Raw genomic sequence first — 16,321 nt, 5'->3', positions numbered from 1 at the left:
ACTAACCATCAATGTCTTCTCCCCTCAGTTTCGTTTCTTCTCTACTGATCGGCTTCTTGGATGGATCAAGAGAAGGGCGAGTTAATCTCGATAGTATGTCCTGTGCAGTTACCGTGAGCAACTCTTCAATGGTGGACATCTTCTTATCGTTCAGCGGTTTTGCAGCAATATCTTACACCGAAGGATTGGCTGCTTCAGATGTCTCCTACATGTAATCATCTTCCCTTTCACTGAATTTCGTTCGCATATCTCCATGTTTGTCTGTCCAATGTATGTTTGATTACTCTCTGTAAAGTGTCGAAGCTTTTAGGGAAATAATCGTAGTCTCAACGGAGAAAGATTAAGAATGAACTCTTGTCGTAGACATTACAGAAGTCACTAGTTAACTAGATATGTTGATTGTCCTAATGCTCAATGCATCGCAGAAGTTTCAGGCAATACTCTTCTTCTACTGGTTTCCGTTTCTGACGGTAGATTGTGTTCAGAGTTCATATATGACATATGCATGATAGGGATGGTTAATGACTCGGGAGAAGGAAGAATATGTTTCTGATCCAGTAACCGCAGGCCACAAAATGATTGTTTACGACATATTTTCTCTCTCTTCTAATTTGTTTATACTTGATGCATTACATAATTCATTTAGAATCTCTTGTTCTACAGATCCACACATCTGGATCTTGTTCATGAATGATTAGATCATACCGCAGACAGCAGCTAGTACATGTACCAGAAATACTGAAACTTGATGGAATTTGAATCCCTTGCGTTCTCTCAAACTCTTTCATCTGGATCTGCCCTGCATGACATGCCTCTTCAGACCCGGAAGATGGACATTCATGAAATAGTGCTCCCAGTCTATGCTTCCAGTGTTGAACCCAAACATCTTCCTCTCTTCCAATGTCATGTCTTCCAACAGTTTTCGAGTATTGGTGTTGTCAAACCTAGTGCAAGGATGCGTCAAAAGCATGTATGTTCTCATTGTTGTTGCTCATATCTGCCAGAAAGAACGCTAAGATGCTTACCGTGCTTTAGTAAATGTCACTGGCTCGTAAGCTTCGGCGATGTCCACGAAATACTTTATTTTCTTCTTGCATTTCGTCTCTGTTATTGTGCGTAATTCTCCATCTTTCTTGGATTCTTGTTCTGTTATTGTGTTGGATATGTAGGAGGAGAAATCCTCCAAGGAACGGTGCAACTTCATTGGCTCTATCATTATGTCCTCTCCTTTGTAGTCCCTCAATGGAGAACGGCAGAAATGTTGATGAGTTAGATCAAAGAGCTCATAAAGCAGCAGTGGATTCACTACAGATGAAGTGGCATGGTAAACATGCAGCCCGGGCTTCGCATCGATGCCATGTTTTGCCATGGCTGCCATTGCTGCATTCACAGCCATATCCACAGGTACCTGCTTCCGAGATTTTACCATTAGTAAAAGTTTTTAGAAGATTTCATTGCATATTGCTATGTTTCTCTTGGACTTTGAAAGGCATTTGAAAGTGAATCAGGAACTGAGTCTGATCCAAAGAATTAACAAAGACGAGGAAAGAAAAGGAAAGGCAGCTGCTTACAATGTCAACTACAGTTTGAGGGTCACCCAAGAAGCCAGGGAGCTGTCCTTTGCCATAGGCTAAGAGCACTGGATCTGCCATTCTGATAGCCAAGGGAGGAGAGGGTTTTTTCAGCTTCTCAATGAGTAATGAATGAGCCAAAAATTTGCTATTCTTATCTGTATTCTCTGATGGAGAAAAAAGGGAAAAGGGGAGGAAAATCTTTACCTGTTGCCTTGTATCCAGCCAGGGACAGGTTCTCTATAAGAGCTTTCAATGATACTAGGACGTATGATCACGACAGGCAGATCCCCTCGCGAGCTGTCTATCACCATCTCGCCCATTGCTTTGGTGAAGGTGTAAGTGTTTTGGAACCCGTGGATTATGGCTCTGGTGTTGATGTTTTCACAAGATTGAAGGTGCAAGTTAGCTATGAAGGTTGGTTGAAGTTACAGAAATCGGTCTGCTCTATGCATTAGCGTGCAAGTTAGCCTCACCGTTCATGACCCAATTCCTTCATTTTCCGGGTCACTTCTCTGTGATGGAAAGTTCTTGCTGCTTCTGAAGCAAGTTTCACCTCAGATTCAACTTTCAATATGTGAAGAGGAGTCTCGGGTACTATCCCCTGTCTCAGTCCATTCACATAAGCTATAAACAGAAGAAAGGTGCAAAGGTTTAAACTTGCGCTCTATGCTTATTCCCAGGAAGATATTTTTGGTATGCAAACTCCTACCGGTTGAAAAATGGAGAAAAAGATTCAGTTTCTCGCATTTCTTGGTAAACCCCATAAGCTGGTCAGGTCCCAATGTATTGATGCTCAGAGCAAAATCGTACCTGTTCCAAACGAGCAAGGTTATCATATCGGGGATAAGAGTGTTGCATTTAGAAGCAGAAAGCAGAACAGAAAGTGGGTCGCAAATAGAAAAGCAGAGGAAAGACAAGGAACCTGTCGTCAAAGGTTGTACTGGCCGCCGAGCTGACGATCACATCGATCTCCTTGGCGATATTTTTGGCCGTTTCGGGGTCCATTCCAAGATTGTTTTGTGAAATGTCTCCCACTACTGGAATCAACTTACTCGTCATGAAGGCTTCGTAAGAGTTCTGGTGTGTTTGCTTCAGAAGCTCGAACAGGTCGGAGTTGATGATCTATAAGAACGCGAGTGAACAAGTAAAAATGGGGAAAAATATAGTGGAAAAAGGGCTGGCAAAATCTACGTGTATAAGAAAAGAACCTCATCGTAGAGTCTCTTCTTGGTGGCTTCTTGATCTTTGGCCTTCATCAGAAGGAAGATCTTCCCTGTCTCGGGGGCTGCTCTCAACAATTTCTCGATGAAAACTGCGATTTGTAAGTCGATAATCTCAGTTATCTCATATACTATGGAACACTTTTGATTAATTAAAAAACTGTCATATGTTTGCAGGGAAGCACAAGACCTTCTTCAAAGAGCGTCAAATCGAACGAAGCAAGTATAACTTAACATAAAAACAGAATTATGACAGAGACGGACAGACTTGGAGGCAAAGAGAGGCATGGGGAAAAACTGCTGAAACAGTTTTCCACATGTAAAACGTGCGCAAGTCAGACGCTAAGAAGAGAGAATACAAAAGGGCCATGTAACCAAACGCCATTCGTCTTAGATTTTCTTTACTACTTTGATCAACATTCTGAGAACATAACAATATGGATCCAGACACTGAAAGCCAGAGTCACTACGCACATAAGTAGTTGTGTACCTTTGGCAAGGAAACCAGTTGCACCCGTGATGAAATAGCTCTTCCCCTGCATGAAACCGGAGATTCGGTCGCGGTCACATGCCTCGGTCACAGGCATCTCCAGTGGACTCACTGCTTTTGGAGTCTTCCCGCCTTGACAACATGTAATAACTCGACCAGATGGAATCGGACAGTATCGGAAGTCGTATGATCTGCGTAAGAAGAGACCGTTGCGACAGAAACTGAAGTCAGAAACCGCGGTCACCGTGGTGTTCATGTAATGGACGGCCATTGGTATTGGCAATGGAAGATGGTGGAGTTGCAGGTATTGTTGTTCTCTTTGTTTACTAACTAGTGGAAGTGAGATTTATAGAGCGAAGCGAAGAACACGACATGAGATGGGTCGCTGCCACGTGTATAGAAGATCCATGCATTTATATACAAGGAAGTTTGAGGAAGGGATAGAATTCAATGCAACCTTTACGTGTGGTGAGGACTTCTGGTAAAAAAAGCAAATAGTAATCTCACTTGGAGTAAATGGGGACGGTAAAAAAATTACATGTACAATTAATTAAACCGGACAAGTCACAATAAATAATATCCACAGTGGTTAGCTGTGACCAAATTAATTTCGCAACAAAACAATATACACTACAATTTAATTCTTCAAATTTCACATGGTAAAAGAAAAAAACGTAAATCATAATATATATGTAAATCAGATAAAAATAAAACTAAACATATTTTATTTTATTTGCACGATTGGACACAAGCTACAATTTAATTATTCAAACTTTATTCATCACCGGCCCAACTTCCTTTAACCTTGGGCCCAGTGGGCCCATCTTCACCAAACACTTCATTAGGAATCTTCCTCACAAAGTTAGCAAAGGCCTTTTTCAGAAACCCCGGCAATATCTTCTCGATGTCCTTAGCCTCGCCATTGATGTCGTAATCGATCTTCGCTCCCCATTTCCTCATGTAATTCACCCACGGCGGCTCCTCCTCCGCGACAACCTCGTACGCCGTTCCAGTGTCAATTACCTGTTTGCCTTTCGCGGTGTCGTTCCTTATCCCGACATCGTTGTCTCCTTGCAACACGAGCCCTGGTTTCGGGTACATCGCGTGGCCGTGCAGGGACGAGTACGTCACGGGTTTGTTTCCTCCTTGGAATTCCAAGTCGCAGGCTTCAACCCAAGTGCCGCCACTGTGTTGCGAGAAGTACACGCGCCGTAACGCGCCGTCGAAGTTGCTTATGCGTAGCGTGAGGTGTTCCCAGTCTCCAATGTGTTCGCCGATTTTCCCCAATGAGATGTTTATGATTTTGACTTTGGCTCGGGCAGGTCCGTTGAAAGGGTAGAAAACCCAGATGGCAATGTCGGTGAATGTGGCTCCAAACATTGGTTTCACATGTAAGTACACCTTCGTGTTCTGTAAATCTCCTTTCTTTACCCTTTCCTTTTCCTTTTTGTCAACAGGGAGATCTAACCAGTATAATCCGTCGTTAGATCCGCCTTGTGGGAGGTTTGATCCGTTTGGTTGGATTGGGTTTGGTCTTGATTCTTCCCCTTGCTTGTATAGCAAGGCACCGTTGCTGAAGTACCAATTAACCGAAGAAGGAAGATATTCTTCGTCTGGGTGGAAATATATCCATGGAGAGTATGTCTGAAACAACGCTACGACCTGAGACTCGTTTGGCATGCAAGAAAAGTCGAATTTCATGTTCTTCAAGCAAGATAATGACGGAGGAGTGGCATTTTGCGTTTGCCATGAAAATGACCCTACAGATACACCAGTAGCTTGTGTTCCCCTGTTTCTCGGCCTCAAGCTTGAAATGCTGACTCCATTAGTTCCCCATATCCACTTGTCAGCCTCACATTGTTCTGTCAGATCGGATCGAACACAACGGATATTGTCCAAAGGTGGTTTCTGAGGCGAGTTAGTGACCACAAGGCCAACCGCCGTATACCCATCAGGCGGAACCGGCTGCCAGACATATCCGGCACCATCTTGTTTGATCTTGAGTGATTCAGTGCTACCTACAAGACTATAGTCAACGGGAGTTTCCAATGTATTGCCAGACGCATCTTTGGCCGCGAGTACCCAACCAAAAAGGGGACGGTTGTTGGGTTGAGCATAGAAGCCAAGGATTGAGAACCCTGGAGGGACAGAAGCGGGTTCGAAGAATGTAGCGCCGAGGTTGTCTGGTCCTCCCTCGTTCGTAGTCCAGACTTTGTTAAAGGTCGAGACTTGACAAATCTGGAGCCCTCCCAAATCTATGATTCCTTTTGCAAACCCTCCACCTAACAGGAAGACAAGTACAGAAACACATTCGGTATGGATATTATTACCGAGAAGCAGTTTGATATATATAACCATGTGGATGTACATTGACATGTATACGAACCTTGAGGCCAAGAAGGCAAAGGAGAGGGAAACTTGAAGGCGGCGTCGACAGGTAAAGCCTTGGAGGCCCTTTCCGATACATTCACAGGAGGAAGTGTAAGGCAATTCCCCATCCTTGAAGATGATCAGAACTCGGAAGAGAGGGAGAGAGAGATCGAGAGAGAGAGAGAGAGAGAGAGAGAGGAGATCGTCGTCTATTATATAAACACAAAATGAGACTTATTTTACTTGAACTCGTTGAGGACGGAACCGATGCGGGGACGCTAAGGGGATAGTTGAAGAGAGCATATTCTGTGTTTCTTGACGGAGGCAACGCAATCTAAGCGTAGAAGTCAACGACGGCCTATGCAACGGATGGTGTCGTGCAAGGTTTATCCATATATATATATATATATATATATGGAAAAATTGGTATTTGTAATAATGTATATCTTACAATGTAGCACCAGACAACGACGTTGTGCTCAGCCATTTTGTTTGCGGGTTCATGATCAAATGGGGTTTCTTTATTTATGGTTAAATTGACGTATGGTTATGATATTGATCATCTTTTTCTTGACAAATATAAATGTTGGCATCAAATATAGGTACGGTTAGGGGTCCACGTTTTAAATTGGCTATATTTTGATGTTTTTCTTTTAATCTATAGATTCGTTCTTCTGTAAAATATGTATATTCAATTTCTATATTTTTTCAATTTTATTTCATTTTTCATTAATAAAAACATTTTTTTACAAAAAAATAAGTAATTTTTTCGCTTATCTTTATATTTTGTTCAACTTTAAATTTAATTAGTTCAAATACACGGTAGGCAAAATGTTCAACATTAGTAGATCAACCACTCAAGGAAACCCTTGAAATGCATGAGAAAATGTTGTAATCCAGCCATTTTTTTAAATAATCTGAAAATTAATGATGTTATTGATCCATCTACATATTCCATAGAACCGGGTAATCCAGTGAATTTCTCCTCTTGTGATTGGTTGTGTACATTTATATTTAGTTCATTACAATTAATTAGATATTTATATTTGTACAGCATATATAATCGTCCCACCCACCCATCATTATGTTTTCTATTAGAAGTATAAATGCATGTTTTTTTTTATTAGAAGGAGAAGACGTGTAGTTTACGTCCGTTAACTTTTGTTAGTCACTTTTGACGGCGTTAGTTCGTTGGCAAGAGAGAGACGCTGCTTTGCTTCTGCTCTGTACTTGGAACTCTGTTTCTTTGTTCGTAAGTTAATAGTTAATACAACGACAAGTTTCCCAAGTATGTTCTTCAATTCATTACAAATACACAATCGCTTCTTAAGGGCATGAAGCGTTGCGATCAAGATTATAGAAAAATATTTTTCCATCCATTATGAATCTCTCTTTATCACTTTATTATGTTATATAAAAGACATATTAGTTGATATATAACCTTAGTACTTCTAACAACAACACAAAATGTTGTTAAAGGAAATGAATATGGGTGGGCTCATGGGCATCTACTGTTCAGACCAGGACCTCCATAGTAAAAGTAAGTTCCCCAACTCTTGCTTGACGATATCTTCACGTCATAACAGTGTGGGTTTGTAGTGCCGGGTTTGAGTGTCCCTGGATCTCTCAGGACATTTTCCATATCGAATACACCTAAGTTTCGGAAATAACTCGCCTCTCGAAACCGTTCATATGGAAAACGTCCACTCCCCATATCCGTGGTAGTGTGTTTCCCGTTCATTCTTTTGTTTAGAATTTCGCCTCCCCAAGTAATACCTGTTGCACCGTTTGCTAGGTTCGGGACTATAGATCCTGGCCAGTACCCTACCATTGTCCCCTGGTACCCTAACCACCAGTTTCCTGTTGTTTGATCCTAAGATACCAAAGGATGATTTGGATGAACACACAAGAATTGCTTGGACAACAAGGAATCGATCTGAATAGAGTTTGTACTTCACCTTCTTGATAATTAATGTGATCCCATATTGGGCGCCACCAAAGGCCGATATGGGTCGGATAGATGCCCCGAGGGCAATTGTCCTGCTGGTCTGAACAAAGCCTGGGCATACATGATTGTAGCAGCCTGTTTCTCCGTATGAATCCCTCTATTTTCAGTTCATAGAACGTTTTAATTAATTCAACTTCCATGGACGAAGGAAAAGAAGCTCGCGAAAGATAAACGACAAAAAAAAAAACTAGACTGCGACTGAAATCGAGGAACTAAACTTACGGTCCAGTAAGCGAATAGTCTTGGGTTGTTATCTTTGTATAAACGTTTGTAAACCTATCATTACAATGAATAATATGGAGTTTCACAGTTTGATAAAAGTAAAAAAAAATTCAAAAGGAGAAATATATGTATATACCTGCCAACCGGCTTCCAAGGTATTCAAATCAATATCATGAACACCGCTTGTAACCCAAATCTGAGACAGGCTAAACTCGTTAGCGTATTGGACCCACGGCTTCCATACATTCATTCGTGCCTTTGCTCCATTATACCAACCTTTCGTTGCAAACGCTACTGCATACTAAAGTGGCTCCAAAATGTGGAAAATAAAAAATTAAAAATAAGCGAAATATAATATCGTACTATGTCTGGTTTCGGAGGTGCGGGCGAATATATATATATACCTCGTGTTCTTTCGGATCACGTATACGATGATTTGAAAAATTAGGGTTTGAGGTCTTATTTTGATACTTTTTCCCATATTTCTCGTCTCTTAGCAAGTCTTCTTTTGTTGTTCTTCTGATTGGAACGGTATTTTCCGGACATTCACCATTCGTTCGCCAAAGTTGAGATATACTGTCCGAATTCGTGCCGTTACCGAAAGCATCGCTTGTGGAAAGATCTTCTATATCGAAACTCGGCCTCATCTATTTAAAATATTTATCACCGGATCGGATGATATCATAATGGAATAAATATTAGGAACAATAAAATAGAAGAGAGAAGAAAGAGTTTGGATATTTAAAATAGATACATGAAACTGTGTAGAAAACCTGGATGGTGTGGTCTCTAAGGAGAGGGTCGTCGAAAGCCGGTTGTTCGGTAATAGAAACACAATCTATGATATCTCCATCTGGACTCTGTTTAATATATATATATATATGTTAAATGAAAGATTCTGTTTTAAAATAGTCCAAAACTTAGGAGTATATAAAATCAAATTCTCCATGAAACTTGTGAACATGGTTACACTAACAAGTACAAACATAAACGTCACTAAAAGAAGAGGTTAGTTATTTCTGTTAACGAAAGAGGCGTTTCAATGGTGTTGGGCTCTTGGGCCTAAGACTTCTGCGGCCCATTTTAGTATATACATGTACTGTTTACCTCGATGGATTTAAGAGCTGGTTTGTTGAGTTGCTTCAACCGGAGTTGGATCTCCCGGGGATCGGGAAACCCGCTTTTTCCGGCAGAAGCTCCGATGGTGTTCAATATCATCACAAGAACGAGGATGAAACTGGCCGTCCGATTGATCATGAAGAGATTGATGGTCATGATTAGATCTTTAGATTAATTTCTTAGAGAATTATAGCATATAAATAACTGATTTTCTTTGGGTGGGCCATAGGTGTGGTGCTTTATAAATGTTTTGTGTGTGTGTGTATGTCTGTATCTAAAATATGGAAACAAATTAATGTGTTACCAATCCATGTTTTCCACCATTGTTTTGGCAGTTCACTTAATAATTTACAAGACAGATTTCGATGCATATGGTAATAATGTCATACCATATCTAAGATGATAACGTGTTAATAATTTGATACGTTTCTTCCTTTTTTATTTTTAATCAAATTTGGTGTTAAAAAAATTAGCATATGATTCTAAATAACAATTAGATATAAAAAAAAACCTGAAAAAGAAATTAAAGAGCTTTGGATATTGTAATTTGTTTATTCAAAATATCATATCGTCAAGATACATGGATAGATAGAACAGTCTCATGGGCAACGAGGGTTTCTACCGGGACCGCCATAGTAGAAGAAGGTTCCCAAAGGGCCACTTCGGTCCGGAATCAAGTTGTAGCAATTATGGTCAGTAATGTAAGGGTGAAGACTTTCAGGATCTTTCGGCACACTCGTCGTATCTATCACGTATAGGTTCGTGAAGAACGCGGCCCGACCGAACCCTTCCTCGGGAAAGTGACCACTCCCCATCTCTGTGGTCGTGTGTTTTGTCCTCATAAAGTTCGTGATTTCGCCTCCCCACTGGACCACGGTCGCATGGTCTGACAGCGCCGGGACCACGGAGCTCGGCCAGTACCCCACATTGCTCTCTCCCACACTCACCCACCAGTTTCCGTTTCTTAGATCCTTACACATGAAATAAAAAAATGTCTTAGAATGATTGGTAATAATTTCGATAAGGTCATTTGTGATCTAATTAAGACCCAAGAAACTTTTATTAATTCCGCAACATATATGAATTTTTATATGGGAACGTTACATATCTGAACGCATTTAATTTGGAATTTGTAGGATGAACCCATGCATGTCCAACATACCTTCCATATCTGAACGAACATGTCCGTCTGGACTCCGCCATAGGTCGAAGTGGGCTCTAGGGTCTCGCCCAGGCGAATCTCTTGGTTGACGTAAACAAAGCCCGGACAGTAAGTGTTGTAGCAACCACTGTTGTACGAATCCCCCTGTTTTGTTTTGTACGAAAGAACTTGTTGATCACGTGACTTGGTTTTCGGTCTATCAAACAACCGATAGAGGAAATCTCAAAGACAAAGGAAGGACTTACGGTGTAGTAAACGAATAGTTTCGGGTTATTGTCATTCCCATAACCCTGTGGATACACCTGATGCATATAACCATATCATAATAATTAGAAAACGGAAATAGGGCAAAGTTTATAGCTAGGGATTGCAAAGATGGAACTAGGGCAACATAATCAACAAAAAATGAAACGGGAGAGAGAGAGAGAGAGAGAGAGAGAGAGAGAGAGAGAAGGAAGAACCTGCCAACCAACTTCCAAGCAACTGATGGGATCCGAGTTGCCACTCTTGACCCACATCTGAGCCAAACTGAACTCCCTACGTATTTGGACAGTGGGTTTCCATAAATTTATCCTGGCACTGGCTCCAGTGAACTGCCCATGCATGGCGTTCACTATCGCATACTGAAGCACGTACTCGAAAACGTTATTAATTTGAAACGGAGAGATAGTCCAAATTACACGTGCATACGTATACATATACGTATATAAGCGATTATACCTCGTGGCCATCAGTAGGGTATTTGGAGCCATTTATTATCGGAATGTTTCCCTTAAGTTTGTTCATTAAATCTGCTATTAACAAATCTTCTCTCGTTGTTCTTTTAATGGGAACCGTATTCTTGGGGCATTTTCCAGTCTTGGGCCACAGTCGCGTAGCCGCCGTCCCCTCTTTAGAAGCTTCTTTGCCTTTGGAAAGACTTTTCGGGTAGGAACTCGGCTCCATCTATTCATGATACGCCATGGAGATGGCACGAACAAACGTTGCAACATGAGATGATGAACAAACCGTAGAGGAACTAAAAATACGATCTCAAGATATGGATTTTTTCAGAGAAGTTGGAATCAAGATTTGGGAATTACCTGGATGGTATGGTTCCTCAACAAAGGATGATCGAAAGCCGGTTGATTGTATATATATACGCAGTCGAAAATATCTCCATTGGAACTCTGTTTGACAATCAAGATGATACTAAAAATGTTCAGACAGAAACTAGAAAAAACATAATTGGAGCGTCGACAGATTCTGGTGAATCTATTTTTTTTATAAAAAAAATGTTAAATAAAGAGAAAACAAAATAAAATGAACTTTTCATTTCTAACAAAAAAACCATTATTTTTTTTGTTAGATAAATATTAAACTTTTTAAATTTGTCTAAAAAAATATTGAACTCTTTTACAATTATAAAAATAAACAAAATAAGTTGACGTACTGTAAATAAATGCTAACACTCTAATTGTTATTTTTCTAATCGCAGATAATTTTGATATTTTTTTGAATCACTAAAAAAATTGAATATTTTTTTGGATCATTTAAAGAGTTTAGTGTTTTTTAGAGTAAATTTAAAAGTTTAACGTGTATTTAACAAAAAAAAAAAAAGGTTTAATGTTTTCCTTAAATAAATGGTTAAGTACCAAAAAGAAAGGTAAGTTGTAAGGGTTTACATTGATGGATTTGACAGCGGGCCTGCTGTTGAGTTGCTTCAATCGTCTTTGAATTTCGACCTCCCCGAGATCGGAAAATTTGCGTTTCCCTATAGAAGCTCCGGTTGCATTCGCTAGCATCATCATCAGAACCACCACGAGACTGCCAGTTCCATTTTTCATGGTTATAAGTAAATAATATCAAAGGTCTCGAATTTTGGTTGGATGGTGAGATGAGTGTTTTGGTTTTTATATATATATGTATATGTATGAGCAGGCGATATATGGAATGTAATCTTCCCTTTCGTCTAACTATAGAATAATGAATATGAAAATAAGTAAATATGGAAATCAGAAAAAATAAATGTCTAAATATCCACAGAATTTCAATGTTGTGCATTTTATAATTCAACGCAAAAATGGAAAAAAATTCTGTACTCTAAAAAAGGCAGGATAGATATTTAATTTTGGAAAAAAAAACATAGAGAAAGATGAACGTCAATTGCATCAAATAAAAATAAGTTTCTCTTTTGCTTCAATAAGCATCAATTAGCATGTTGAATGTTTTTTTTTTCAAATTATCTAAATAAAAATATCAGACCATCACTTACTTTAAAAAATCTTCTACTTAGTAAGGAAAAAACTAAACTATGTTGACTTAACTTCAGCATAAAAAACTAAACAATTAAATTTACACCAAAAATTCTTTAAACCATCACAATTACATATATTTTCTTAATCTTACTCTATATATTATTTATAAAAAAATAAAAGGGATTAATTTACTAAAAAAATACATGAAAACTCCCAAAAAAACACATCAAATTGCAATTTTTTTCCTAAATTCCTATGTTCCAAAAATCCGGCAATAATTTCTGATTTGAAACAATAATGTGGCTGACCGAAATATAATCAATAAAAGGAAGCTTGGTATTATTAATCACATATGAAGGTATTTATACAAATAGGTTAACCTAATAATACACATGTAAAAATACATATTTATCCCTCTATACGCCCCCTCAAGATGGAACACCGGAGGTGAGTCCAATCTTGACAAACAAGTCATGAAACGGAAACTGAGGCAAAGGTTTCGTGAGTGCATCGGCGACCTGATCGGCAGCAGAAACATGTGTAACACGTAGATCACAAGACTCAACAAGACCCCGAACAAAGAAGTAATCGAGGGCAATGTGCTTCATGCGAGAATGAAATACCGGATTCGCCGAAAGATAAGTTGCACCAATGTTATCACAATAGATAACCAGTTTGGAAGTTGAAGAAAAACCGAGCTCGGAGAGGAGGGATACCACCCAACGAACCTCAGCGGCTGTAGAAACAACCGAACGGTACTCAGCCTCAGTCGAAGAACGAGCAACACCCGATTGCTTCTTAGATGACCAAGCAATAGGATGACCAGCAAGGAAGACAACAAAAGCTCCCGTAGACTTGAAATCATGACGATCACCAGCCCAATCAGCATCAGAATATGCATGCAACGTCAAAGGATTCTGAACAGACAAGAATATGCCGCTATCACGAGTGCCCGCAAGATACCGCAACACACGTTTAACAGCCTGCCAGTGTTGATCAGTCGGAGCATGCATGAACTGGGAGAGTTTGTTGACGGCGAAGCTTAAATCCGGGCGAGTGAGAGACAAATACTGAAGATTACCCACAAGTGTACGATACTCAGTCAGATTCGGAATAGGGTCCCCAGAGACAACAGTAAGTCGCGACGACGAAGCAAGAGGCGTGGAAATCGGTTTGGCATCGGACATTTCAGCACGTTGAAGCAAGTCCGTGATGTACTTCCTCTGAGTTAGAAGCAGACCACGGTCGGTGCGAAGTGCCTCAACACCAAGAAAATACGAGAGATTACCCAAGTCTTTGATAGAGAACCGCATGGCAATCGATGAAATAACCTGTTGAACTTGAGCCGAACAACTTCCCGTAACAATAAGATCATCCACGTAGACGAGAACATAAAGACGTACCGCTGAAGTGATATAAACAAACAACGATGTGTCGGCCACAGAGCTCTTGAAACCCCGAGCAAGCAGAAAGGAACGGTGTTCCGAATACCAGGCTCGAGGAGCCTGCTTAAGCCCATAAATTGCTTTGCGAAGTTTACATACGTGTCGAGGACGATCGGAGTCAATAAATCCAGGAGGTTGCGACATATATACTTCCTCAGTAAGATTACCCTGCAAGAATGCATTATTGACATCAAGTTATCGTAATGGCCAACCATGAGACACCGCAAGACTAAGAACCACACGAATCGTGACCGGCTTCACAACTGGGCTAAAGGTTTCATGAAAATCAATTCCCGGACGCTGATGAAAACCTTTAGCAACAAGTCTAGCCTTGAACCGATCCACTGAGCCGTCCGCTTTGCGTTTGATCCGAAAAACCCAGCGACAACCAACAATATTGACAGCTTCACTAGAGGGAACAAGATCCCAAGTACCATTTCGTATAAGAGCCTCAAGTTCATCATGCATGGCTGCTCTCCAACGCTGATCCTTAAGGGCCTGCGTGATAGAAGCCGGTTCAATGTCAACCGAAGAAGAGGACGACATGAGAGCGTACCGCGGATTAGGTTTGCGAACATTTGTCTTCGAACGCGTCTGCATGGGATGGACATTTCGAATGTCAGAGGCAGCAGAACGCTAAAGGAGCGGTGAGGATGAGACCATCGGTGGGGACTGGACAAGAGGAGCTGGAGTTGCAGGCGGCGTCAGGGAAGAATCCGAGCGTGGGGGCTGATCAGAGGCAGGAGCTTCGAGCGGCAGACGAAAAGAGGAGATTGGCTGGACAATGGAAGAAGAACCAGACGGAGGCTCAGACTCGATGGCTTGAGAAGGAGTAAGGGTAGAAGACTCAGAAAAGGGAAATATATGTTCAACAAATTTAACATGTCGAGACACATAAATCCTAAAATCCACCGGGTCAAGACAAAAATAGCCACTTTGTGTGGGAGAATAGCCAAGGAAGACATACGCACGAGAGCGAGAATCAAGTTTATGAGAGGAGTAAGGACGAAGCCAAGGATAACAAAGACATCCAAACACACGAAGTTTAGTGTAGTTCGGCTTGGAACCAAAAAGACTGCGAAAAGGAGAGTGCATACCAAGGATATGAGTTGGCATACGGTTAATATGAGATAGACCGCGGTGGTGAAAGCAAAAGACCAATATGATACAGGAAGAGACACATGCGAAAGGAAGGAAAGACCGGTTTCAACTATATGACGATGACGACGTTCGGAAATTCCGTTATGTTCTGGAGTATGAGGTGGGGTGGTGAGATGCGAGATACCATGCATCGCTAGATAAGGACGTAGTACCACGAACTCACCACCATTATCCGAATACAAGGTCACAATCTTAGTCCCAAACCGGTTTTCCACAAGAGGATGAAACTTGGTGAATGTATCAAGAACTTGCGACTTTTGTTTCAAGGGATACAACCAAGTATAACGTGTGAAATGATCGACGAAAATTACGTAATACTTGAAACCATCAGTTGAATGAACGGGTGAAGACCATACATCGGAGAAAACAATTTCAAGCGGTTTAGTGGAGGTAAGAGAGGAAGACGAAAAAGGAATTTTATGACTTTTATTAATATTGCAAGAATGACAAACAAAGGACGAACAATCTCGAGACAAAGAAAACTTCAAAGAAGACAAGATATAACGTAAAATTGGAAAAGCCGGATGACCTAGACGCGAATGCCACTCGGACAAAGTGGACTTGACACACGAAAACACACGAGGAGACGAACGAGAGATAGAAGGTGCCGGCCACTCATAAACTCCATGCCTACTTGGTCCGGTTAGGATTGGCGCCCCCGTGCTGAGATCCTTCACCTGAAATTTAGACGGGAAAAATTCCACAGAAATATCATTAGCGGTGCACAATTGATTCATCAAGACCAAGTTTTTACACATGGCCGGAACACAAAGAACATTCGCAAGCTTAAGTGGACGATTAGTAAGAGAGAGCGAAAGGGAACCCGTGTGCGTGATAGGTAGCCCGGAGCCATCACCAATAACCACGTCGTCTCTGCCTTGATAAGGACTATGAATCGCCAAGTTATGTAGATCCGTGGTGATGTGGTGAGAGGAACCACTATCCAACAACCACTGTTGCGCATCGTAAGAAGGATGCACAGCTTGGTGTGCTTGCGGTTGAGTAAAGCGAGACGGAGAGGACCACGATGGTGAATCTTTCGAGCCATTGACCGAAACTATCCGAAATCGAGGGCAATACTTGGCACTATGGCCTTGAGTGCCACAAGCTTGGCACTTACCCATGTAACCCTTGGGCTGAGACGACGAAGGAGAGGGTCCTCGGGGCCAGTTCGAGCGACCAGGATGGCGAGGGGAATGGCGCGGTCTCGGCGAGGCATTGTTAGCCGAGACAGGAGCTGATGACAACACTGGCAAGGAGGACGAAAGGAGCAGCTTTGCTTCATGATTGAGAAGCTTCTCATGAAGCTCGTC

General features: G+C 41.1%; 4 protein-coding genes and 2 long non-coding RNA genes across 6 annotated transcripts; 2 read left to right on the top strand and 4 right to left on the bottom strand.

Moving 5' to 3' along the window:
* Positions 1-217: 217 nt before the first annotated feature.
* LOC104817143 (fatty acyl-CoA reductase 6, chloroplastic-like) lies at positions 218-3,784 on the bottom strand. Its single transcript, XM_010546216.1, has 9 exons — positions 3,285-3,784; positions 2,783-2,886; positions 2,497-2,696; positions 2,284-2,384; positions 2,048-2,198; positions 1,779-1,940; positions 1,572-1,653; positions 1,026-1,408; positions 218-944 (listed from the first exon to the last, which is right to left on the bottom strand). Exons 1-9 carry the CDS (start codon positions 3,553-3,555, stop codon positions 785-787), a joined length of 1,614 nt encoding a protein of 537 aa, XP_010544518.1. The 5' UTR covers positions 3,556-3,784; the 3' UTR covers positions 218-784.
* On the top strand, positions 1,314-2,041 carry LOC104817141. Its single transcript, XR_772458.2, has 3 exons — positions 1,314-1,404; positions 1,509-1,696; positions 1,797-2,041. It is a non-coding gene; the product is annotated as an uncharacterized LOC104817141 (long non-coding RNA).
* On the top strand, positions 2,806-3,298 carry LOC104817142. The gene is made up of 2 exons (XR_772459.1): positions 2,806-2,895; positions 2,972-3,298. It is a non-coding gene; the product is annotated as an uncharacterized LOC104817142 (long non-coding RNA).
* A 202-nt stretch (positions 3,785-3,986) lies between the features above and the next one.
* On the bottom strand, positions 3,987-6,188 carry LOC104817144. The gene is made up of 2 exons (XM_010546217.2): positions 5,671-6,188; positions 3,987-5,566 (listed from the first exon to the last, which is right to left on the bottom strand). The coding sequence occupies exons 1-2, from the start codon at positions 5,780-5,782 to the stop codon at positions 4,059-4,061; spliced, it is 1,620 nt and encodes a 539-aa protein (XP_010544519.1). The 5' UTR covers positions 5,783-6,188; the 3' UTR covers positions 3,987-4,058.
* Positions 6,189-7,076: 888 nt separating this feature from the next.
* LOC104817136 lies at positions 7,077-9,174 on the bottom strand. Its single transcript, XM_010546211.1, has 7 exons — positions 8,992-9,174; positions 8,658-8,744; positions 8,289-8,531; positions 8,021-8,185; positions 7,885-7,938; positions 7,613-7,759; positions 7,077-7,527 (listed from the first exon to the last, which is right to left on the bottom strand). The coding sequence occupies exons 1-7, from the start codon at positions 9,157-9,159 to the stop codon at positions 7,153-7,155; spliced, it is 1,239 nt and encodes a 412-aa protein (XP_010544513.1). The 5' UTR covers positions 9,160-9,174; the 3' UTR covers positions 7,077-7,152.
* A 367-nt stretch (positions 9,175-9,541) lies between these two features.
* LOC104817135 lies at positions 9,542-12,021 on the bottom strand. The gene is made up of 7 exons (XM_010546210.1): positions 11,830-12,021; positions 11,248-11,334; positions 10,886-11,110; positions 10,627-10,788; positions 10,411-10,467; positions 10,166-10,309; positions 9,542-9,974 (listed from the first exon to the last, which is right to left on the bottom strand). The coding sequence occupies exons 1-7, from the start codon at positions 11,989-11,991 to the stop codon at positions 9,603-9,605; spliced, it is 1,209 nt and encodes a 402-aa protein (XP_010544512.1). The 5' UTR covers positions 11,992-12,021; the 3' UTR covers positions 9,542-9,602.
* Between the last annotated feature and the right edge of the window lie 4,300 nt (positions 12,022-16,321).

This window comes from Tarenaya hassleriana, unplaced genomic scaffold (genome assembly GCF_000463585.1).
Source record: "Tarenaya hassleriana unplaced genomic scaffold, ASM46358v1 Cleome27, whole genome shotgun sequence".
Classification (NCBI taxonomy): Eukaryota; Viridiplantae; Streptophyta; class Magnoliopsida; order Brassicales; family Cleomaceae; genus Tarenaya; species Tarenaya hassleriana.
Note: the sequence above shows the minus strand (reverse complement) of the source record. Positions and strands in the feature narration are given on the sequence as shown.

Excerpts from the sequence above, each read along its gene's own strand:
- LOC104817144 (XM_010546217.2), bottom strand. The coding sequence starts at position 5,782 with ATGGGGAATTGCCTTACACTTCCTCCTGTGAATGTATCGGAAAGGGCC. Across the intron at positions 5,567-5,670 it reads TTTGCCTTCTTGGCCTCAAG|GTGGAGGGTTTGCAAAAGGA; the intron begins GTTCGTATACAT and ends TCTTCCTGTTAG.
- LOC104817135 (XM_010546210.1), bottom strand. The coding sequence starts at position 11,991 with ATGAAAAATGGAACTGGCAGTCTCGTGGTGGTTCTGATGATGATGCTA. Across the intron at positions 11,335-11,829 it reads CCGCTGTCAAATCCATCAAT|AGTTCCAATGGAGATATTTT; the intron begins GTAAACCCTTAC and ends ATTGTCAAACAG. Across the intron at positions 9,975-10,165 it reads TGTTCGTTCAGATATGGAAG|GATCTAAGAAACGGAAACTG; the intron begins GTATGTTGGACA and ends TTCATGTGTAAG.
- LOC104817143 (XM_010546216.1), bottom strand. The coding sequence starts at position 3,555 with ATGGCCGTCCATTACATGAACACCACGGTGACCGCGGTTTCTGACTTC. Across the intron at positions 1,941-2,047 it reads AAGGAATTGGGTCATGAACG|AGCCATAATCCACGGGTTCC; the intron begins GTGAGGCTAACT and ends CATCAACACCAG. Across the intron at positions 1,409-1,571 it reads CTCAAACTGTAGTTGACATT|GTACCTGTGGATATGGCTGT; the intron begins GTAAGCAGCTGC and ends TCTCGGAAGCAG.
- LOC104817136 (XM_010546211.1), bottom strand. The coding sequence starts at position 9,159 with ATGACCATCAATCTCTTCATGATCAATCGGACGGCCAGTTTCATCCTC. Across the intron at positions 8,532-8,657 it reads TTAGAGACCACACCATCCAG|ATGAGGCCGAGTTTCGATAT; the intron begins GTTTTCTACACA and ends TATTTTAAATAG. Across the intron at positions 8,186-8,288 it reads GTGATCCGAAAGAACACGAG|TATGCAGTAGCGTTTGCAAC; the intron begins GTATATATATAT and ends GAGCCACTTTAG.